The sequence below is a fragment of the Anolis carolinensis genome, chromosome 2, assembly GCF_035594765.1.
Source record: "Anolis carolinensis isolate JA03-04 chromosome 2, rAnoCar3.1.pri, whole genome shotgun sequence".
Classification (NCBI taxonomy): Eukaryota; Metazoa; Chordata; class Lepidosauria; order Squamata; family Dactyloidae; genus Anolis; species Anolis carolinensis.
The window spans coordinates 220,674,436-220,695,427 of NC_085842.1; the positions used below are offsets into that span (position 1 = coordinate 220,674,436).

Genomic DNA, 20,992 nt, shown 5'->3' on the forward strand with positions numbered 1-20,992 from the left:
AGGAGGAGGAAGAGAAGAAGCACAGTGCCTACCAGGCTGTTGAACGCCTCAGGAAGGGGAGCCAGTGGGTGGGAACTCCCCCCCCCCTCAAATAATGGGCTGATTTTCAGCCCCCCCCCCCCCCCGAAACAAAACAATCAAAAACAATTTCAGGAGGCTTTCCGAAAACGGATTGGGCCCCCGCAGCGAAAGCCAGAAACGAAACGGGACTAGCTTTTACCTGAATGCACACCACTAGCCTCCACTACACTTTGGGGCAGAAAGTTCCACTGCTTAACAGCTCTCAGTGTGGACTCAGATAACCCAGTTCAAAGCAGATATTGTGGATTATCTGCCTTGAAATTCTGAGTTATATGGCTGTGTTGAAAGGCCCTGAGATAACTTGTTCATTATCCCACTCCCCCAATGCAGCCTTCTGTGAATTTGGAGGTTTTAAAACAGAGACTGGATGGCCATCTGTCAGGGGTACTTTGTGCTTTTTCTGCATAGCAAGGGGTTGGACTACATGGCTCATGTAATCTCTTTCAACTCTACTATGCTATGATTCTATAATTATTTGAAGCACTGAATCCTGATTTCGGTCACTCCTGTAGCAGCCTTTTCTATTGTAGCCCCCCTCCCCATTTTATTGAATTTAAAGCAGTGGTAGAGGCAATTGAATGTGATACCCATATACTCATTAAAAGCTTACACTTGTAATAGGAAGAAAGCATATGTCTTTGATGAAATTAAACGTGTAGATTTTACTCACCTGGAATGCTTGTTGATCTCTGTTCTAACTGACTTCAGATTTTTGCACTGGTTTGGAGTATTTATTGTGAGCACTGGCTTTTAAAATGCCTGGCTCTTGTCCTCATGTAGGCCTGTGACTATCAGTTTTGGTGTTGTAATCTGACGCCTTGCCACCATTGGTCTTCTAGCTATGTCTTAAAGTGCCATTTTGTTTTACCCTTAAACTTCTGTTCTGCCAAAATCCATGAAATTAGCTGAGAAAATGTAGTTGAAAGATTCATTTAATCTTTTGGTGGTTACTTATCATAGAATCATAGAATAGTAGAGTTGGAAGAGACCTCATGGGCCATCTAGTCCAACCCCCCGCTAAGAAGCAGGAAATGGCATTCAAAGCACCCCCCGACAGATGGCCATCCAGCCTCTGCTTAAAAGCTTCCAAAGAAGGAGCCTCCACCACAGAGAGTTCCACTGCCGAACAGCCCTCACAGTGAGGAAGTTCTTCCTGATGTTCAGGTGGAATCTCCTTTCCTGTAGTTTGAAGCCATTGTTCCGTGTCCTAGTCTGCAGGGCAGCAGAAAATAAGCTTGCTCCCTCCTCCCTATGACTTCCCCTCACGTATTTGTACATGGCTATCATGACTCCTCTCAGCCTTCTCTTCTGCAGGCTACACATGCCCAGCTCTTTAAGCCTCTCCTCATAGGGCTTGTTCTCCAGACCCTTAATCATTTTAGTCGCCCTCCTCTGGACGCTTTCCAGCTTGTCAACATCTCCCTTCATCTGCGGTGCCCAAAATTGGACACAGTATTCCAGGTGTGGTCTGACCAAGCCAGAATAGAGGGGGAGCACGACTTCCCTGGATCTAGACGCTATTCCCCTATTGATGCAGGCCAAAATCCCATTGGCTTTTTTAGCTGCCGCATCACATTGTAGGCTCATGTTTAACTTGTTGTCCACGAGGACTCCAAGGTCTTTTTCGCACACACTGCTGTCAAGCCAGGCGTCCCCCATTCTGTATCTTTGATTTCCATTTTTTCTGCCGAAGTGAAGTATCTTGCATTTGTCCCTGTTGAACTTCATTTTGTTAGTTTCGGCTCATCTCTCTAATCTGTCAAGATCGTTTTGAATTCTGCTCCTGTCTTCTGGAGTGTTAGCTATCCCTCCCAGTTTGGTGTCATCTGCAAACTTGATGATCGTGCCTTCTAACCCTTCGTCTAAGTCGTTAATAAAGATGTTGAACAGAACCGGGCCCAGGACGGAACCCTGCGGCACTCCACTTGTCACTTCTTTCCATGATGAAGACGACGCATTGGTGAGCACCCTTTGGGTTCGTTTGCTTAGCCAATTACAGATCCACCTAACCGTAGTTTTGTCTAGCCCACATTTAACTAGTTTGTTTGCCAGAAGGTCGTGGGGGACTTTGTCGAAGGCCTTACTGAAATCCAGGTACAGCATTCCCTGTATCGACCCAACTCGTAACTCTATCGAAAAAAGAGATCAGATTAGTCTGGCATGACTTGTTTTTGGTAAATCCGTGTTGACTATTAGCAATGACCGCATTTATTTCTAAGTGTTTGCAGACCACTTCCTTAATGATCTTTTCCAGAATCTTGCCTGCTATTGATGTGAGGCTGACCGGACGGTAATTGTTTGGGTCGTTCTTTTTTCCCTTCTTGAAGATAGGGACCACATTCGCCCTCCTCCAATCTGCTGGGACTTCTCCTGTTCTCCAAGAACTCTCGAAGATGATTGCCAGTGGTTCTGAAATAACTTCCGCTAGTTCCTTCAGTACTCTTGGATGTAGCTGATCTGGCCCTGGGGACTTGAATTCGTTTAGAGTGGCCAGGTGTTCCTGGACAACTTGTTTCCCTATTTGGGGTTGGATTTGCCCCAATCCTTCATCCATTCCATGTTGCTGAGGTTGAAGATGGCTTTCTTTTTGTGAGAAGACCGAGGCAAAGAAGGCATTAAGCAGTTCTGCCTTTTCCCTATCCCCTGTCACCATCACCCCATCTTCTCCTTGCAGTGGCCCTATCGCCTCCTTTTTCTTCTTTTTTCTACCAACATAAGCAAAAAAACCTTTTTTGTTGTTTTTTATGTCCCTGGCAAGCCTGAGCTCATTTTGCGCTTTAGCCTTGCGAACCTTTTCCCTACAGGTGTTGGCTATACGTTTGAATTCTTCTTTGGTGATTTCTCCCCTTTTCCACTTCTTGTGCATGTCACTTTTGAGCTTTAGCTCAGTTAGAAGTTCTTTGGACATCCATTCTGGCTTCTTTGCATTTGTCTTATTTTTCTTCTTTGTTGGCACTGTGCATTTGCGCCTTGAGTATTTCACTTTTGAAAAACTCCCATTCATTCTTAACTCCCTTGTTTTTTAATATTGGCGTCCATGGAATGCCGCTCAGTAATTCCTTCATTTTTTGGAAGTCAGCTCTCTTAAAGTCCAGAATGCGTGTTTGACTTATCTTAGTTTCAGCATTCCTTTGTATTGCAAACTGCAGGAGCACATGGTCACTTGCCCCTAAGGATCCAACCACTTCAACTGTATTGATCAGGTCTTCCACATTTGTTAAGATTAGATCAAGAGTTGCTGATCCCCTTGTTGCCTCTTCTACCTTCTGGACCATAAAATTGTCTGCAAGGCAAGTGAGGAATTTGTTGGACTTTGTACTCTTGGCCGAGTTTGTTTTCCAGCAGATATCGGGATAATTGAAATCGCCCATGACTACTATATCTCTTCTTTGTGCCTGTTTGGTCAGCTGTTGACAGAAAGCTTCATCAAGTCCTTCATCCTGACACGGAGGTCTGTAGTAGACACCCACGACAAGGTCTTTTTGAGTCCCTGTTCCCTTGATATCAAAATGCACACCTGTATTCAGTATCTGCTCACCATTATGAAATTTTAAAAAGTGGGGTTTTCTAAAAGCCACACTTTGTTGTCTTTTAGTGGTGGTGTAAATCATTTTTTAAAACCTGCGTTAACATTGAGTATCCCTTATCAGAAATGCTTGGGACGGGAAGTATTCCATATTTTGTAGATTTTTGAATTTCAGAATACTTGCATATCCATGATGAGATATCTTGAACATGGGACCCAAGTCTAAACGCAACATTTATTTATGTTTATATTCACCCTAAACACATAGTCTGAAGATAATTTTATACAATATTTTAATAATGTTCATGAAACAAAGTCTTTGCGCATCGAACCATCAGAAACCAAAGGTGTTGCATCATGCCACCCACATGGACAATTTTGTGTTTTGGAATATTTTGGCATTCTGGGTAAGGTATACTCAAACAGTAGTGACAGTAAATGTGACAGTTTTAGAAATCAGATGGCTGTGTTATTACCAGACACAGAAAGGTCTTCTAATAGAGTGTTGCTATATTTTTCTTGTTGTTGTGTTCCAAATACTGTTAAATTGAAACTAGTACCCTTTTAGTAGGATAATTTATTTAATGGCCCTTTAAGTTGTAGTTTTACTGGTGTGACTGGTTTTAACCATATCATAATCTATGTTGTGAATTACAGTAGAGTCTCACTTATCCAACACTCGCTTATCCAATCTTCTGGATTATCCAACGTATTTTTGTAGTCAATGTTTTCAATACATCGTAATATTTTGTTGCTAAATTTGTAAATACAGTAATTACAACATAACATTACTGCGTATAGAACGACTTTTTCTGTCAAATTTGTTGTATAAGATGATGTTTTGGTGCTTAATTTGTAAAATTATAACCTAATTTGATGTGTAATAGGCTTTTCCGTAATCCCGCCTTATTATCCAATATATTCACTTATCCAACGTTCTGCCGGCCCGTTTATGTTGGATAAGTGAGACTCTACTGTACTTTGTGACCCATACAGGAGAAAGGTAGTATAGACATAGCATAAACGTATAAAACATTAACATATATTTGGTCCTTTTGCCAGATGGGAATATAGATTCTTGAACTGGTACCACTGTAATAGATTGTATAGTATCTGTTAGGTATCAGATTATTATTTTATTATGACACAGCAAACAAGATATATATGCTGGATTTCGTATCACTTCCCAAGAGTTTAGGTTATTATTATTATTAATTTTATACCCCACGTTTCTCCCTGTGATGACTTAAGGCACCTAACAATCCACACTAGACAAGTTTAAAAAGTGCAATACAAAAGTTAAAAAATAATTAAATAGTAACATTGTAGTAAAACCAGAATTAAAATACAATAAATACACTAAAATGGCCTTTTAGAACATACTCCAGCCTAAATCATAATTGACCAAAATGTCATTCTAATTTGAGAAAAAAACATTTTTTTTTCAAAATACATACCATAGTAAGATGTAGATGTTTAATATTTATTTTAAATTAATGTTTCAATTGCATTGGTATTGTTTGTAAAAACACATGTGTGATAGTTTTAACTTAGCTTCCCATGTTTGAAAGAAAAGTAGGATAGCAAACAAATACAGAATAGCTTTCTGAAGCTTTTGATTTCAGTTAACATTTTAAAACACTTTGTATCATTAATAGCCTAATCATATGGATATTTACAGTATATCAAAATCTGCTGCATCAAGTTAATATACACCTTTGTAAGCATACATTGGATTGCAGCCATACTGAATGAAAATGTTTAATTTACATATGGTTTATGAATTTGAACCTTTCCCTAATAGCTGTTTTTAGCTAGAAACATCTTGATTTGATGTTGTAGCTTGTAGTTGTCTCCTTAACATTTGTGGTAACATTTCCCCTCCCAAGGTTTGATAATGTTTGCTCTCTTGAGCAAGTTAGATAGGTCTTTTCCTCAGAGAAGGGCATAGTTCCTTTTGTAACAAAACAAAACAGTGAACGTGCAGTATTAACTCTTACCAAAAAAAGGAAACACCCTCGTCTCTCAGGAGAGTGGTTAAAGGCAAGAGCTTAGTCCATCATGGGAGAATCTAAAAGAAGCACCCACCCCTGCTACCATTTTCCCATTCAGTCATTCTAAAAGTCCAGAAACAACACACAACAGAGGGAGCAGAGGGGAAATAGGGCATCAGTAGATTCCCCCAGAACAGACTTAAGGGCCTTCCAGACTGGCCCTATATCCTAGGATCAGATCCCAGGTTTTCTGTTTATCCCAGATTATCTGGCAGTGGGGACTCGTATAACCAGTTTAAAGCAGAAAACCTGAGATCAGATCCTGGGATTTAGGGCCTGTCTGGAAGGGCCCTAAACGTTCACTTTTCCACTTTACTCAGGGGATGGGATGGTTTCTTTTCCTTTTTAAAAAAATAAGCATTAAGATATAGTACTTTAACCCATGAATAAGTCAATCTGGATTTTTGGAATTGATGTTTTTTAGTAAATTTTTTAGACTTTTAGGTGAGATATTTAATCTTGGAATAGAAATGTTTTGGAAACCACAAGTTTGTTTGGAAGTGAAAAGCTGACGAGTTTAGTTCCTGTTACTAAATTTTAGGCTACCCGAAGATTTTGTTTAGCCATTGATTATGAGATAAAGTTCTTCTGTGCAGTTGTAAGAAGAAGGAAGTTGTAGAACCTGTTTCACTAGATGGTTTACAGATACTTACTCATCTTATAGTTGGAGCTGGAAAAATTCAGTATATCTGCATGGCTGGCTAAGAAAGTCCTATTTTAGCATTCCTCAATTAGGACATTTTCTAAGTGGCCTCAGATGTATTAAGCTCAACTGGCTGGTTTAATTAGCTACTAGGTTCGTTAGAACCTGTAACAAACTGGCTGTGGCTGCGGTGGTGTAGCGGATTAAACTGCTGAGCTGCTGAACTTGCTGATCAAAAGGTTGGCAATTCGAATCCGGCAAGCTGAGTAAGCTTCTATTGTCAGCCCCAGCTTCTGATAACCTAACAGTTTGAAAACATGCAAAATGTGAGTAGATCAATAGGTCCCAATCCAGTGGGAATTGGCCTGTGGAATTCGTGAAGCTGTCATGCTGGCCACATGACCTTGGACAACACTGGCTCTTTGGCTTTGAAATGGAGATGAGTACCAACCCTCAGAGTCGGACATGACTAATCTTAATGCCAAGGGAAAACCTTTAACTGTTATCTTGTTAGAATAAAATGAGAAATGATGGGGAAGAAATTTGACTTTTTATCCTTGTGTGATAAGGGCTATAGTATCTAACAAGTTCTTACAATAGTGAAGTCAGAAATAGTTATGAGCTATGGGTTTTGAATGTGCGAAGGATAATGTTGAAAAATGGAACCCAGATGTAAAATGGAGGACATTAAAATTGGTATGTCTGTATCTGTGCTAGACCTCTTTTTAATGACGTGAGTGTTAATAGGTAAGTTCCCAGGGTGTGGCAGATGCACAGATATTCTAAGTTTATTTTGGACAACAAGTGATCTCCGATCCTATGGAAGTTGAATTTAACTGCAATAGTGTATAGGTTAGTTGTCTCTTAGTGAAACTGCTGTAATCTGTGTTGTGGTGAAAGCTATAGGTATTGTGAAATGTATCTATTACTTGCCATAAATTTCAGAATTAGTGTAACTGGTTTTGAATAATTTTAATGCACTATCACTGAAAATATAAAATACTGTTTTCTATTGAAAAGGGGGAAATCCCCTTAAATTTTGTAGAAGGAGTATCAGGTGTTGTGATATTATAGAGTTAGAAGTTCCAAATGTGTTCTAATTGAAACTGTTTGTTACAGGTAAAGGCTTTGAAAGAGAAGATTGAATCGGAAAAGGGGAAAGATGCATTTCCAGTAGGAGGCCAAAAATTAATATACGCAGGTAAAATGATCTTATATATAAAAATACCTTTGAAATGGGTTGTATAGAAAACATGACACTTCTAATCAGTTCATGAAGTACCAAGTAATGGGAGATGTCCAACTTCTTTTATTTCATTCAGTAAATATTGTAAAATGAGACATTTTGTTTGAGGAATTGTCATAAAATGTATATTATTTAGTCTCTTTTCTTGCTTGGCTTATATGCATGTGTACAGGTAGTCCCCAGGTTACAAACATCTGACTTACAAACAACTTCCAGTTAAGAATGGGGGTGTGACAACAGGGAAGGAGTTATCATGGGGAAAAGGTACTCCAACTGAAGCTTTATTACCATCCTTGTTTCCACAGCAAGCCAAATTTTTCAAAATCCAATTATCACAAGTACAGAAAGTGAGATAAAATTTTCTGAACCAGGGATACAGACAGCAAAACAAACACCACATGGGTGTTAACCTTTCCCTATGCTATCCATAGCTTGCTTGTGTGTGTGGCTGGAGTTACACATAAAAATGAATTTGTATTTAAGTTGCAACAGGTACAACTTAAGAACAAACCTACAGAGCCTATCTTATTTGTAACTTGGGGACTGTCTGTACTTGGAAAAAAGGTTCATCCAACACAGTAAGACTTGGAGATGTATACTTATGCTTGTCCGTTCCTTTCTGTTGCTTGTGCCATGACCCTTTAGACTCATAGTAATTAAAAAAATATATATAATAGTGCATTGTAAAAAAGAAAAGCAATATTAAAGCTATTTCAGTTCTGAACATGTTATGTAGTATAGAAATTAGTTGAAAAATATTTTGATGTATGCTAAGTTTGAAACATGAAACGGAAGCATGAATCCAAATTCTGTGTAGTTCTTTCATGTAGACTTGACAATTGCAAGGGAAAAATGGAAAAAATATCCCTTCTCAGCAGTTTTTGTCATCCCTGATCTCTAAAGATATTACCCATAGTGACTCATATGTGACATCTTACTGCTTTATTTTGCACATAAGCATTCTGTTTTCTAAATATATGGGCCTTTCCACATACTATTCTGTGTGGAACTGTAGAATAGGTACTTATCCTGTTTGAGAGCCTTGTGTTATAGTTATAGTTTTTGCCTGTCTTATGAGGTCTTTTTGCTAATCAAAACATTTATATTCCATCATGAAATGCTTAAAAACTTGGGTAATTGGATTAGTATCCCAAAAGTGTTTCATGCTTACTTTGGCTATTTAATATAGCATTAAGATTTTCTGCAGTGTAGACAATCTGACAGGCAAATTGTATTCCTATGCATTGGTTTTAGCTTTATATATAGAAATGCATCAGTATTTCTCTTGCTACTAGATTCATTGCAGAAAACTCTTTAAATAAAATATTGAAGATGCAGTGTAGACATCTACCACAAAAGTGGATAGACAAAGAATGCCAATTAGAAATGGTTGGTTAGAATTTCTGCCCAGCAGTACCTTATGTATAACTCTATCAACTTTTGTGTTAGTTGTGTATATCAACTGACTTCTGTTAACTACAACTGCATACAGCAATAAAGCCAGGACTTGCTTCTAGCTTAAAGGGATGGCCCATGAGCCAGTTCCAATCTGCAAGCTATTTGTTGTCAACTCATGGTGAATTTCCAGGAAAGATAGAAGCAGATATAGCTAATAGGTACAAATATTGCTGGGGTCTGGTACACTGCAGTAAAAAACCTGCTGCCCCACCCCCACCAAATAGTTTTAAAAGCACTGCTGTATAGTATTCTGATTGAACTACTGAATTAATATATTATGGAGCAAATGCCCAAGTAATCCTCCAATAGATATCATCATTACAGAATTTTAAAACGAACGCTCAAGAGGGAAACTTGTGATCTTATAGGCCATGTTGTGAAAATAGATCACTCTATATTATGGGGTACTTACTATACTTAATAACTAACAGCATGTTATCTATTATTACATGTGGGAATTTAGTATTGTTTTGCCACAAAGTAAGAGATATTCAACACTACAGGCATTCCCCATTTTTTGGCAGTCTGCTTTTTGTCTATATGCTCTTTCAACTCTAAAATTATAACCAGAATCCATTAATTTTACACATGGTTTGCTCTTTTGACCATGCATTGAAGTAATGGTTTCTAGTTACATAATTTAAAAGAGTCAATGGAATCAAGGTAAGGTATCTTTCAATTGGATATCACCATTTCTGCACACACACCTTGCCTAGCTAACAGCCTGAGATAACTTTGAATGCGCTTGGAAGGGATGGTTGGGAGTGATTATCTTATGCAGTTGGTTGGCTGTTGAATTAGCAGGCAGTGGGTACTCAAGATTGAATGAAAAGATATACAGAATACTACTGCGACCATGTTTTTTTTTAACTCAGTGCCATCTTTCATTTAATCCCTACTGCGTCCTCCACTTACTCAGCAGGTTTATTTATTTATTTATTTATTTATTTATTTATTTTGTATACTGCTCTTCTCCCCCAGTGGGACCCAGAGCGGTCTTACATAATGGCAAGATTACTGCCACATACATACAAAAATGGATCAGAGTACCACATTTTGGCAGTTTCTGCTTTTTGACAGTGCTCTGGTTCCTAATAGGGCTGTGCATGGATCCATTTTTCAAAACTGGCTCAGGCTGTTTTGGCATGGGTGCTGTTGCCATTTTTTTCTGACCACAACAGACCGCATGTCTACCTTCGGTTTCTTTCTGCTACACGTGGAGTGCGGAGTGGGAGGCAGCCACACGCTCACAGGTTTCCCTGTGAGGCTGTAAGCCCTGCTGCATACCTGAGCCAATTAGAAGAAGAAATCCGCTCATGTGCTCAGTGTTCTATCTCAGTGCCTGAAGGAGATTAAAGGAAAGAACGCCAAAAACAGTGGTTTCTTAAGCCTGATTCTTTAAACCAGGTCTAGCTGAAGGAGATTACAGGAAAGGATGCCAGAAACAGTGGTTTTCTTAAGTCTTTATTATGCCTTAAACCCAGGCTTAAACTGAAGGATATGAAGAGAAACTATCCCAGAAACTGGTTTCTTAAGACTGATGCCCTAAAAATGACGGAAAGGGGAGCCTCGTAAGTTCCCCATTGCCACCAACAGGCCGGATATTTCGGCTGCCAAACTGAAAAACTGAATCTTCCCTGCCCGAATACGGGAGACTCCCAAAAAATGGATTTGGGGGGTGGGGGGCACCGAAATCTGGACACTGAAAACGGCATGGGATTTTAACGAATTGCACACCCCTAGTTTCTAATCTGTCAAATCAGTACGAGATACCTGTAGACATAATGTTTTTCTGATGATTGTAGAAAGCCTGCTCCCTATGCAGTTATATCACTTGTTTCTACTTAAAGATTTCAACACAGAATGAACACATTACTTAACCACAATTTTGTGGTGGTGAAGGCTAAGGAAAGCAAACATCATCTGAAATGTTTGTCTCATTTTCTAGGTAAAATTCTTAATGATGATACTGCTCTGAAAGAATACAAAATTGATGAAAAGAACTTTGTTGTGGTTATGGTGACAAAGGTAAGTTACTATTCATTAATTTTGTTTTGAGATTTTCTGGGTTTTTCTAAAAAGTATTTATTGTAAACGCAGGTAGAATAATGAAAATTTTAGTAACCATTTCATAGTACAAGCAGAATGTTGTTCACTTAATTTTCTTAACATTGCTGATTCCGCATTTATTTCCCACTTGTGTCTAACCATATTACTCCCCTCCCCCCCCCCCCCCCCAACCCTCTGGGAACAGTACTTTCTTTTGTACAAATATTATTTTAATTGATCAATCATGGTTCAGTTTTTTATATTTTCCCTTTCCTTTATCAATACTTCCCATTTCAGATTCTACTTGATTTGGCCTGATGTATATTTGGTTCTCCTTTTGAGGATGTAGTCCTGGAGCATGAAATCTGCTAAATATTCAAACCATTTTATGTGCTTTTTCCAGCCCAATGCCATTGTTGTTTGGGTGCTGACTGTCATATATTTTATAATATCAGGCCAGTCTTTAGTATTGTCCTTCCTATCCACTTTCTGGGTAAAGATTTTTTTTGGTTCAACTCCAATTTATGCTCTATTAATTCTTCCATCTCCTTTACCTTGTTACAGAATTTTTGTGCTTTGTCGCAGTCCTACCACATATGCATATAGGAGCCAATTTCTTCACATCTGTGCCAACACAATTTTGTGATTGATTTAGTTACATGAGCTAATTTATTTGGGGTTCTATGCCATTTGATCAATATTTTCCTTTGTGTTTCTCTGGTCCTTGTATATTTAAATTTTTGATTGAACTGGAAAAATCAACAAATTCACAATTGGAAAAATAATTTTATTTGACTGGGATATGTCTAGTATAATTAAGATAGCCAAAATGATGATTTCCCCCAAATTTCTGATTTCTGTTTGAAGTCGTACCATATAGTATTCTCAACAAAATAATCAAGAAATGGGACAACTCAATAAAAACTTGGATAGCAGTAACAAAAAAAAAAAATAGAATCACCAACTCAATATTTTTCTCCCCGGAAGGAAATGGAGGCCCGCCAATTAACAAGACTGTTACAATTAGATTTTGATTATTCAAAAAGATGGGCCAGAATTGAAAAAACAATGGCCAGGATCACTGTGTTTAAAAGGGCGGGTTAACAATAAGGTATTAAAATAAATTAAAGGAGATCCAATTATCTTATCCATGGAGTATTGGAAAAATGGTAAAGCAAATTTCTAATAAACAAAGTAGATATGCTCCCAATAGGGTTTTTCGATAATACAAAGGAACAGAAATGAGAAAAGGAGAAAGGTCTGATGGGCTTCATATAAATTAGTTGAAAAACAATATCTCCTATTCTGAATCCTGATATCCAAAATTATCCACATGGATGACTGAGTTAGGGACACCTTCGCTTTCTGATAGTTCAGTGCAAACACATTTTCTTTCATGCACAGAAATATTTAAAATGTATATAAAATTACCTTCAAAACGTGAGTATAAGGCAGTCATGAGCAAACTTCGGCCCTCCAGGTGTTTTGGATTTCAACTCCCACAATTCCTAACAGCTGGGATTTCTGGGAGTGCAGAACGCCTGAAGGGCCGAAATTTGCCCATGCCTGGTATAATGTGTTTAAACACAAAATCAATTTATACTGAATAGACTTGGATCCCATCTCCAAGTTATTTCATTGTGTATGCAAATACAGGTATTCCAAATCTGGGGAAAAAATCCGAAATAGTTCAGAAGAGGGATGCAAGTTTGAAAAGTCATTATTGTGAAATGCTTGCAGCAGTGGTGTGTTGACAAAGAATCTCATATATTTTGCTGGATTATTTTCACTGCTATAATCAGTTTAATGATTATGGTGTGATATATTGGCAGTTCGGGAGGGTTACAATTGATGTGAGTCTGAAATATAGCAGTGACTGCTTAACCAGATCTGATATTTCATCATTGTCATTGCCCCACTGACAATGTAATTTGTCTAAAATCATTATAGATTAGAGTGAACTAAGTACATGATTGTGTCTTTGTGAACACATTAATTGTGCTTTTTTAAAATCTCTGGATCACCCAACAGTTGAGTCTCTGAATAACCAGAATCACAACAAATTACTTTTTGAACATATTGATGGCATTCCAAGAGAAACACTGAAATATAGGGAACATGACTTTTAGTAGCTTATTATTTAAAACTGTCCAGAGAATATAGATGTTAGGTTTCATATCTACTAGATTTCACTGTTACTATCTCTAGTCTAAAATATATGGATTGAAACACAATGACTGAATTGCAGTACAGATATGGTAGTGGTGGGCAAGCTGTAGGTAAGCTTATTTGTTACTACTGGTAAGAATATCATAAAATTGCAAGTGTTTTTTAAAATACAGTCAGAAATCATTGGTTGTGCTAGCAGAAGGATAACAGCATAGCTATTGGCAGGCTTAAATTTTGTTATTTGCATGGAAGGCAGCTTTAAAAATGTTGAAAACGAGACTGCCAAACTATCAGTAGCACTTGATGTATACAGCAAATATGAAGTGACACTATGCTTAGAAAAGGAGTGATCTTATCCAGATATATCGAAGAGATCATTTTCACTTTATATTCACCACATAAATACTACTTTAAATAATTCTTATTATCTGCTACTGCTGTGTAAACCTTTTGAGGAAAAATTGCTGCATATAACTTATAGTACATCAGTAGCATTCTTGTGGAAGTGATTTAAAGCAGCCTCTGTGTAACAGATTTAAGTTCCAGGTGAGTCCAGAGAGAGGTGTGTAAAAGGGACTTAACATTAACGCATATTACCAAATTGAAACTGAAAAGCAAAGCATGGCTTGGTAATTTTATTAATTTAAATTAATCATTGTAGCCCAAAGCAGCAGCGGCTCCAGCTCCATCGCCAACTACAACGCAACAGTCAAATGACACCACTACTACTGTTAGTTCTTCTACGATAGCTGCCGCAGCCCCCAAACCAGCACCCGTCACAGCTCCTGCACCCGCACTGGTTTCAACACCTGTAGCAGATCCTCCAACGCCAGCTGCAGTGACTTGTGAACCAGCACCTGTGAGCTCCCCTGTAGAAGAGAAAGTAGCAGAGAAACCCATAGAGACACCAGCTGCCACCAGCACATCTACAGACAGGTATGATCAGATTGTTTGGAAGTAGAGTGCTTCTTACCACAGTTCAGAGGGATTCAGTGGAGAACCTTAAACCTATCTACCTCCAAAAAAGCTGTCTACATTTTCTTCTGAGCTGTTTATAAACTAAATGTATTCTACATACTCATGTATAAGTTGAAAATATATTCAAAAAAATGCAACCTAACAAACTGGGTTGATTTATGCACAAGTGAATGCAGTATTTATTTATTTACGTCATTTCTACCTCACCTTTCTCAACCCCGGAGGGGACTCAAGGCGGCTTTACACATAGGCAACTATTCGATGCCTTAAAACTAAGTACAATTAAAATAAACATTTAAAATAGTATTACAAAATACGTTTAAACAGTTATAAAATTTAAACAGAGAGAGTAGATGGACTCAATGCATCTTTTAGGTTCTCCCTGGCCTTAGTCCATCTCAGGATAGGCTGAAAAAAAGCCCAAATCCACACCTTTCTCTGCTGCAGCAGTGAATCTTTTGCCCTTTCCCACCAGGGCACATTTGCTCCTTCCTGACCAGAGTGGCCAGAGTTGAGGAGGCCATTAACTCCAGTTCATTTCTTCTCTTTTCAAAAGTGGCAATACTCATTATCCTTTCTCAGCCGGGGTCAGAAGAGTGGAAGGAGTTGTGCTTTCTTTTAGTTTGCCATAGATGTACTTGAGAACTTTGTCAGTCCTGGACCTAAAAGAAATGTGAATGCCTTCTACTGTTTTCATTGACCTTTTGTAATATCTGGGTAGGGAAATGATGGCAACGGCCAGGGGTGGCTGCTTCCTTGATGGAATGTTGGTAACCTGTGTTGAGCCCCACATTTTTACCCTTGAGTTATCTATGAGTCGTATCAAAATTCATAATTTTGGCATTCAGCCTTGGTCTTTGACTTCTATATGAGACCAACCTGTACATACATGAGTATATACCAGGTATGGGGAAACCCAGCCCCTGGGGCCGGGTGCGGCCCCTTGGGCTCTTTTCTCAGGCCCTTCTCTCTCTCACCATCCTATCCCTTCCTTCTCTCATTCCTTCCCTTCCTTCCTTACCCCCTCTTTCTCATCCTGTCCTTCCTTCCCTTCCACCCTTTCATCCTTCCTTCCCTCTTTCCTTTTTTCCTTCCTTACTTCCTTACTTCCTTCCTTCTTATCTTCCACACCTCCCTTCCCTCCATTTTCTTCTACCCTTCCTTCCATACTTCTCTTCCTCCCTTTCTTCCCTTCTTCCATCCTTCTCTACCTCCCTTCCTCCCCTCCCTTCTCATTTTCCTTCCTCCTTTCCTCCTGGGGATGTTTAGCTGGGCGAAGAGAAGATAGAGGGAACATGAGAACCATGTTTCAAGATTTAAAAGGGTCTCCCATTGAGGAGGAGGGAGGGAGAGGGAAAACTGACTTTCTGCTGTTCTAGAGACCAAGGCACAAGGGAGCAATGGTTTCAAATGGCAGGGATTTAGTTGAAAAGATTAGGAAGAATTTCCTGAGAGTAAGAGCTGTTGGAGTGTAGCATAGGCTGCCTTGGAGTGTGGTAGAGTCTCCTTCTCTGGGGGCTTTTCCGCAGAGGCTGTCTTATCGGGAGTGCTTTGATTGTGCCTTCTTGCATGGCAGGGGGTTGAACTGGATGGCCCTTGGGGGGGGTCTCTTCCAGCTCTAGGATTCTAGGCAATATGGGGTCTAATATATACACTTTTTCTCTCCCATCCACCATCTCATTCTGATGAAGGCTAACCTTGTTGGGATCCAAAGGTTTCCTGTCTTTCCTTCACTTTCTGCCTACGAAAGAGAAAAGGAAGGGGAGGAAAGGGCAGAGAGAGGACTTGGGGAGAACCCCCTCCCTCCCACCCCGCTCTGGCCCGCCATGCAGCCCCCAAGTTAGAAGGTTTGCCCATGCCTGGTATATAGTGTACATTATTATTACACTTTCTTCTGAAAAGGGTCCAGATAGGGCTATGATATAATGAACTGCTGTTGAATTTTAGTGTAGTGAAGAAAACTGTGTTTTAGTGTTTGTTTATGCAGATTTTTTTTATCTGTGATTTCACTTACATTGCAAAATATCCTTCCCAGAGGTGTTTGTAGGGCTCTCTAGGCCCTCCAGTACAATTCTGTGGTATGATTTTTGCCCAAGTATAGTCAAAATGTAGCTATTATCCACAGTTTTTGATTGTGTGTGTCTTGGAATGTATCCTTCATATTTATGTGAGTTGTATTTAACTTGACCTACTCTTTGAAGACAGTAAATACCAAACTAGCATGCATGCTTTGAATCACTCTGTATCTATCCTTCATCTGTTTGCTTGTATTCCCATTATGAACAATGAAGTCAAAGGTCAGCAGTTTTCATAGTTATTATATCTCTGGATTTGCTTTATAGGAGGAAGGGATGTTAAATAACTTCTAGCAATACTTTACTTAAAATAAATTAACATTTGCAGTCAACGTCCGTTTTTACTAGAATGAGTATACAGCAATTTGAAATGCTTTGTGAGCATACATTTTAGTCATCAATAAATGTTCTAATTCTGAAAGTGCATGAATGAACCACCTTCAAGGTGGAGACACATCTTGACATTTGTTTTTGTTTTGTCGCAGTACAACAGGTGATCTATCACGATCAAATCTCTTTGAGGATGCTACAAGTGCACTTGGTAAGTGTTTAATGAGAGTTGGCTGAGTGGGAAGATCATTGCTTCCATCCTACTTCAGCAGTTCTTGACACAAGATTCATAACTGAACAAGTACAATTTTTGAAGAGCCACTAATGAGTGTTAAATATAATAAGAATTCTGCTTCAGTTTATTTTCAGATAACTATTCTTTCTATTTTATACAACAACAAGCTTTGCTTGGACGTCCCCTATTAGTTTCTTTGGCTTGTCTGTGAATTCCAACTAACTTATACTTGTAACCTGTGACAAAGATGGCATTTGCTTCCATTGAAATACAGCAAACTTTAACATAAACTACAGCTGTAAATGTGATTCCTCGTCAAGTTTCATATTCCTTTTTTTCGGCAACCTGGATCAGTACATATTAAGTTCATTACTAACTAATACTATCTTGGAGATATTAACCAGACCTGCTTGTAATGGCCTATTATATAAAATGCTCTATACCATTTCCTGTACTGAAACTTTCATCATTCAGTAATATCTAAGTATTTAAAGTGTAGATTGTGATTTTATGGTTTTCCCCATCTCATGTAATGGCTTTGTACCTCATATTACTATGATTGTCATGGTGACAAAAGATGTGAATAAAATATAAACTTGCATCCAGAAAAAGAATTTATTACTGAAATCACTGTATGGGGTCTCCTGAATTATCACTTATTGTCTTGGAGATCTGTAATTTCACTGTTATGGATAGTTCCTCCACTGATGTACATTGCACTGATTCCAGCCATAGATATTGTGCCCAGACCATTGTCTGGCCATATGCCATCCTTCTTGCAATGAGCTTCTTCATACGCTACTAAACTGGCCCTTGGGCAGTAGACATGCAATCTAAATCCAGGCCCATACTGAAAGCATTGACTAGCATGGTCAAACCTGCCACAATCTGAGAACTGTCAGGTCACCTCTGAAGATAAAGCAGTACTTCATAGTGTATATTTTACAGCATTCTTGAAATTTTAGTGTATCTCTGCATATTTTTACTTTCTTGCTTTCATTCATAAGAGTGGCAGATAACAGAGGCTTGTAGTACCTTTTTATAAGTATTTTTATTCAAAAGGGAAGAAAACAGTAGAAAAATGTAATACAAGGAAGCAGGATTTTATTATATACAGGCTTTAGGTCAGTGAGGTCCTGTATCTTTGTTCAATACACAATATCTTTAACATAACCCATTGAAAGAAGTCCAGGGGAGTGATATCTGGTGAACGAGGTGGCCAGGGAATTGGACTATTCCTTCCAGTCCACTGGTCTGAAAATGTTTGATTTAGGAACCCACGAACGTGCAGTCCCGCATGTGGTGGTGCACCATCTTGCTGGAAAAATGCGATGTGGTTAAAAACTATGATAACCATTGAGTCCATAAAACAAATCTGATTAAGATATCTCATCAGTTGCTGTTGTAATAATTTTTAAATGGTAAAGAGACTTTATGGACACCCTGTATATGCTAAAACTACACTGCTACATTCTAGCTACTACAACAAACTATAAAATTATATTGAAACACACACACACACCTATAAATACAAACTCCACAAACAAACAATTCTACAGATCACACACTCTGATTAGTTTTATCTGTTAGTATCCTATTCCTTTTAAATGACAGCATATAATTACACATCTCCTTTTGGTAACACTGCTAAATTATAAATCTTAGAGTTGACATTTGCCCTCAATGTTGTGAAAAAATTAGTCCCAAACTTAAAGTCAATTCAGGATTTCTCCTTGAAAGAGTTGTTGTTCTGTGGCAAGGGAGAGGAAATCTGGTTTAGGAGCACAAGGCAAGTAGTCAAACTTTTTTTGGGTTAAAAATGCTGTGCTGCTAAAGGATGTGAGTAGTGCTCCATCAGCTGTATCACCCTGTGTGGTTTCTGTCTTGTATCCTCCCTCAAATATATGGAACTGTCTGAAGAAGGTTGGTGATATAAAACTGCATTTAAAACTGGTTCTCAACCTGTGAGTCCCCAATGTTTTGGTTTTCAACTCCCAGAAATCCTATCAACTGGTAAATAGGCTGGGATTTCTGAGAGTTGTAGGCCAAAACACTTGGGGATCCACAGGTTGAGAATCACAGTTTTAAAACATTAAATACTTTGCTTCCTATTTATGTAGCATTGAAGTGCCACTCTAGCTGCCCCGTTACTTACCTAGATTTTTTTGTGGCTTATGCTTTCAAAGCAACCAACTTTTCAAGAAGACTGGTGTGTGTGTGTGTACACACATACACATACACATTTAAAGCTGAAAGCCATTGTCTGCTTTTTCTGTGAGCTTCACAGTGATTGTAGTGTTGTGTCTTGGTTCCATCAAGATCACTTTTGGGGTTGGAATGATGCTTTTATTCAATAACAGATGCAAATAGACTTGAGTCATTACTGAATTTACCTATCAATTAGACACTAGTGTTTAATATCAGATAAGCAATTTTCTTAAGAACCTAAGAGCCCTGCTGGCTCCAACCAGGATCCATTTAATCTGGCACCCTATTTTGTCAATATGTGACCAGACACCTTTTACAAGCCTACAAGCAGATAACATTGTTAGCAATTTGGGTATTAGCATTTGGTGGGACACCATTTCTTTATCTGGAGATGCCTTTAAACTGCTGTGAGGTATATTGGCACTAGCCTATCCAGGCACTGATCAGATTGAGACATGCTTAGTTTTACTAAGATTTCTGTGTCTACAGTTGGCTCACAAGATGTTTCAGATTAGAGCTCTTTTGTATGATTGTTGTAAGTGAACAATATCTGAAGAACCAGTTTTCCCATCTATCTTTGTTATAGTTGATTGCTAGACATTTACTTGTTAGCTTCTTCTGAATCTTAAAAGTACTTAGAGTTTTGAAGGCAGATAAGTAGGAATAGGGATTCCAGGATTCAATTTAAAGAGGGGGAGGCTATTTTCAACTCAGTGAGAAAGCACATTTTAAGAGTATTAGGGCTAAATGCCAACTTATCTGAGAAACAAGTTTCATTTAGCTGTGACTTAGCAGTACCTTGAAGCCAGGAAACGGTCAAATCCCTGTGCTCCAGAAGGGAAGGGGAAAGAAACAGAATTTCAGTTCTGCTTTGACAAAATAAAACTTTTTTCCAGCCTCAGTCTTGGTCCTGCACCCAGCTAACTGTAGAGGCAGTAGTCACTTTGTTGTGTGTGTGTGTGTGTAAATTTTATCATGGCCTATTCAGGAAACAGTTGAGCAAAGGGGAAGAGGAGGTATGGTTGCCCAGTTCAAAGGATGAGCTAAATATGGAAGGAGAAGTTGCTGTTCATTAGGCTTATGCACAGATTGGGAGTGGTCCGTTCTTTTTGGCCAATCCGGCTTGTTCAACTTGGCCGGATGGCCATAACAGTAAGGGCTCAGCCATTACGTTTTTTCGTCCGTAACAGGGCCACGTGACAGCTGATCATGGCATCTTCTCCCCTCTTCGGCACCATATGGCACACTGAGAGGGTGCCGCATGCTGCTTGCAAGGAGTTCCCTGTTAGCTCTTCCTGTTGGGCCAATTAGAATAGAAGAACACCGTGACGTGTCTTACACACTGCTTCCTTAACCTCGTTGCTCAAACTCAGACTTCCTTGAAAGGAAGAAAGAAAAGGGTTCCAGGAAGGATGCTTCTTTAATCCCAGACTCCCTTGAGAGGAAGATATGAAAGGATCTCAGGAGGGGTGCTTTTTTAATCCCATTGCTCAAACTCACACTCCCTTGAAAGAAAGATAGGAAAGGATCCCAGGAGGGGCGCTTCTTTATCCCCATTCTTCAAACCCAGACTCCCCTGAAACGAAGAAAAGAAAGGGTGCTAGGAGGGGTGCTTTCTTAACCCTGTTCTTCAAACCCAGGCTCGCTTGAAAGGAAGATAGGAAAGGGTCTCGGGAGGGGTGCTTCCTTAACCATGTTCTTCAAACCGAGACTCCCTTTAAACGAAGAAAGGAAAGGACTCCAGTGACAGAAAGGGGAGTCTCGTAAGTTCCCAATTCCCGCCAATGGGCCAGATCTTCCTGGATCTTTCGGTTGCCAAGCCAAAAATAGATTTTCCCATTAATCGTTTTTTTTTTTTTTTTTTGAGAGGCTAGGTACCCATTGAAATTCATATACCAAAAACGGATCACCCTCCAGCCAAATCCACTGGCTACCGATAA

The 20,992-nt window shown here is 39.0% G+C and overlaps 1 protein-coding gene across 2 annotated transcripts in view; it reads left to right on the top strand.

Annotated features, from left to right (window-relative positions):
• Positions 1-20,992, top strand: part of rad23b (RAD23 homolog B, nucleotide excision repair protein) — a 42,417-nt gene that overhangs the window by 6,234 nt on the left and 15,191 nt on the right. For both annotated transcript variants that reach the window (XM_003223752.4, XM_062971812.1), the window contains exons 2-5: positions 7,424-7,505; positions 10,957-11,036; positions 13,888-14,162; positions 16,765-16,820. In XM_003223752.4, the coding sequence (XP_003223800.1) occupies positions 7,424-7,505; positions 10,957-11,036; positions 13,888-14,162; positions 16,765-16,820 (493 nt within the window). The remainder of the gene's footprint in view (positions 1-7,423; positions 7,506-10,956; positions 11,037-13,887; positions 14,163-16,764; positions 16,821-20,992) is intronic.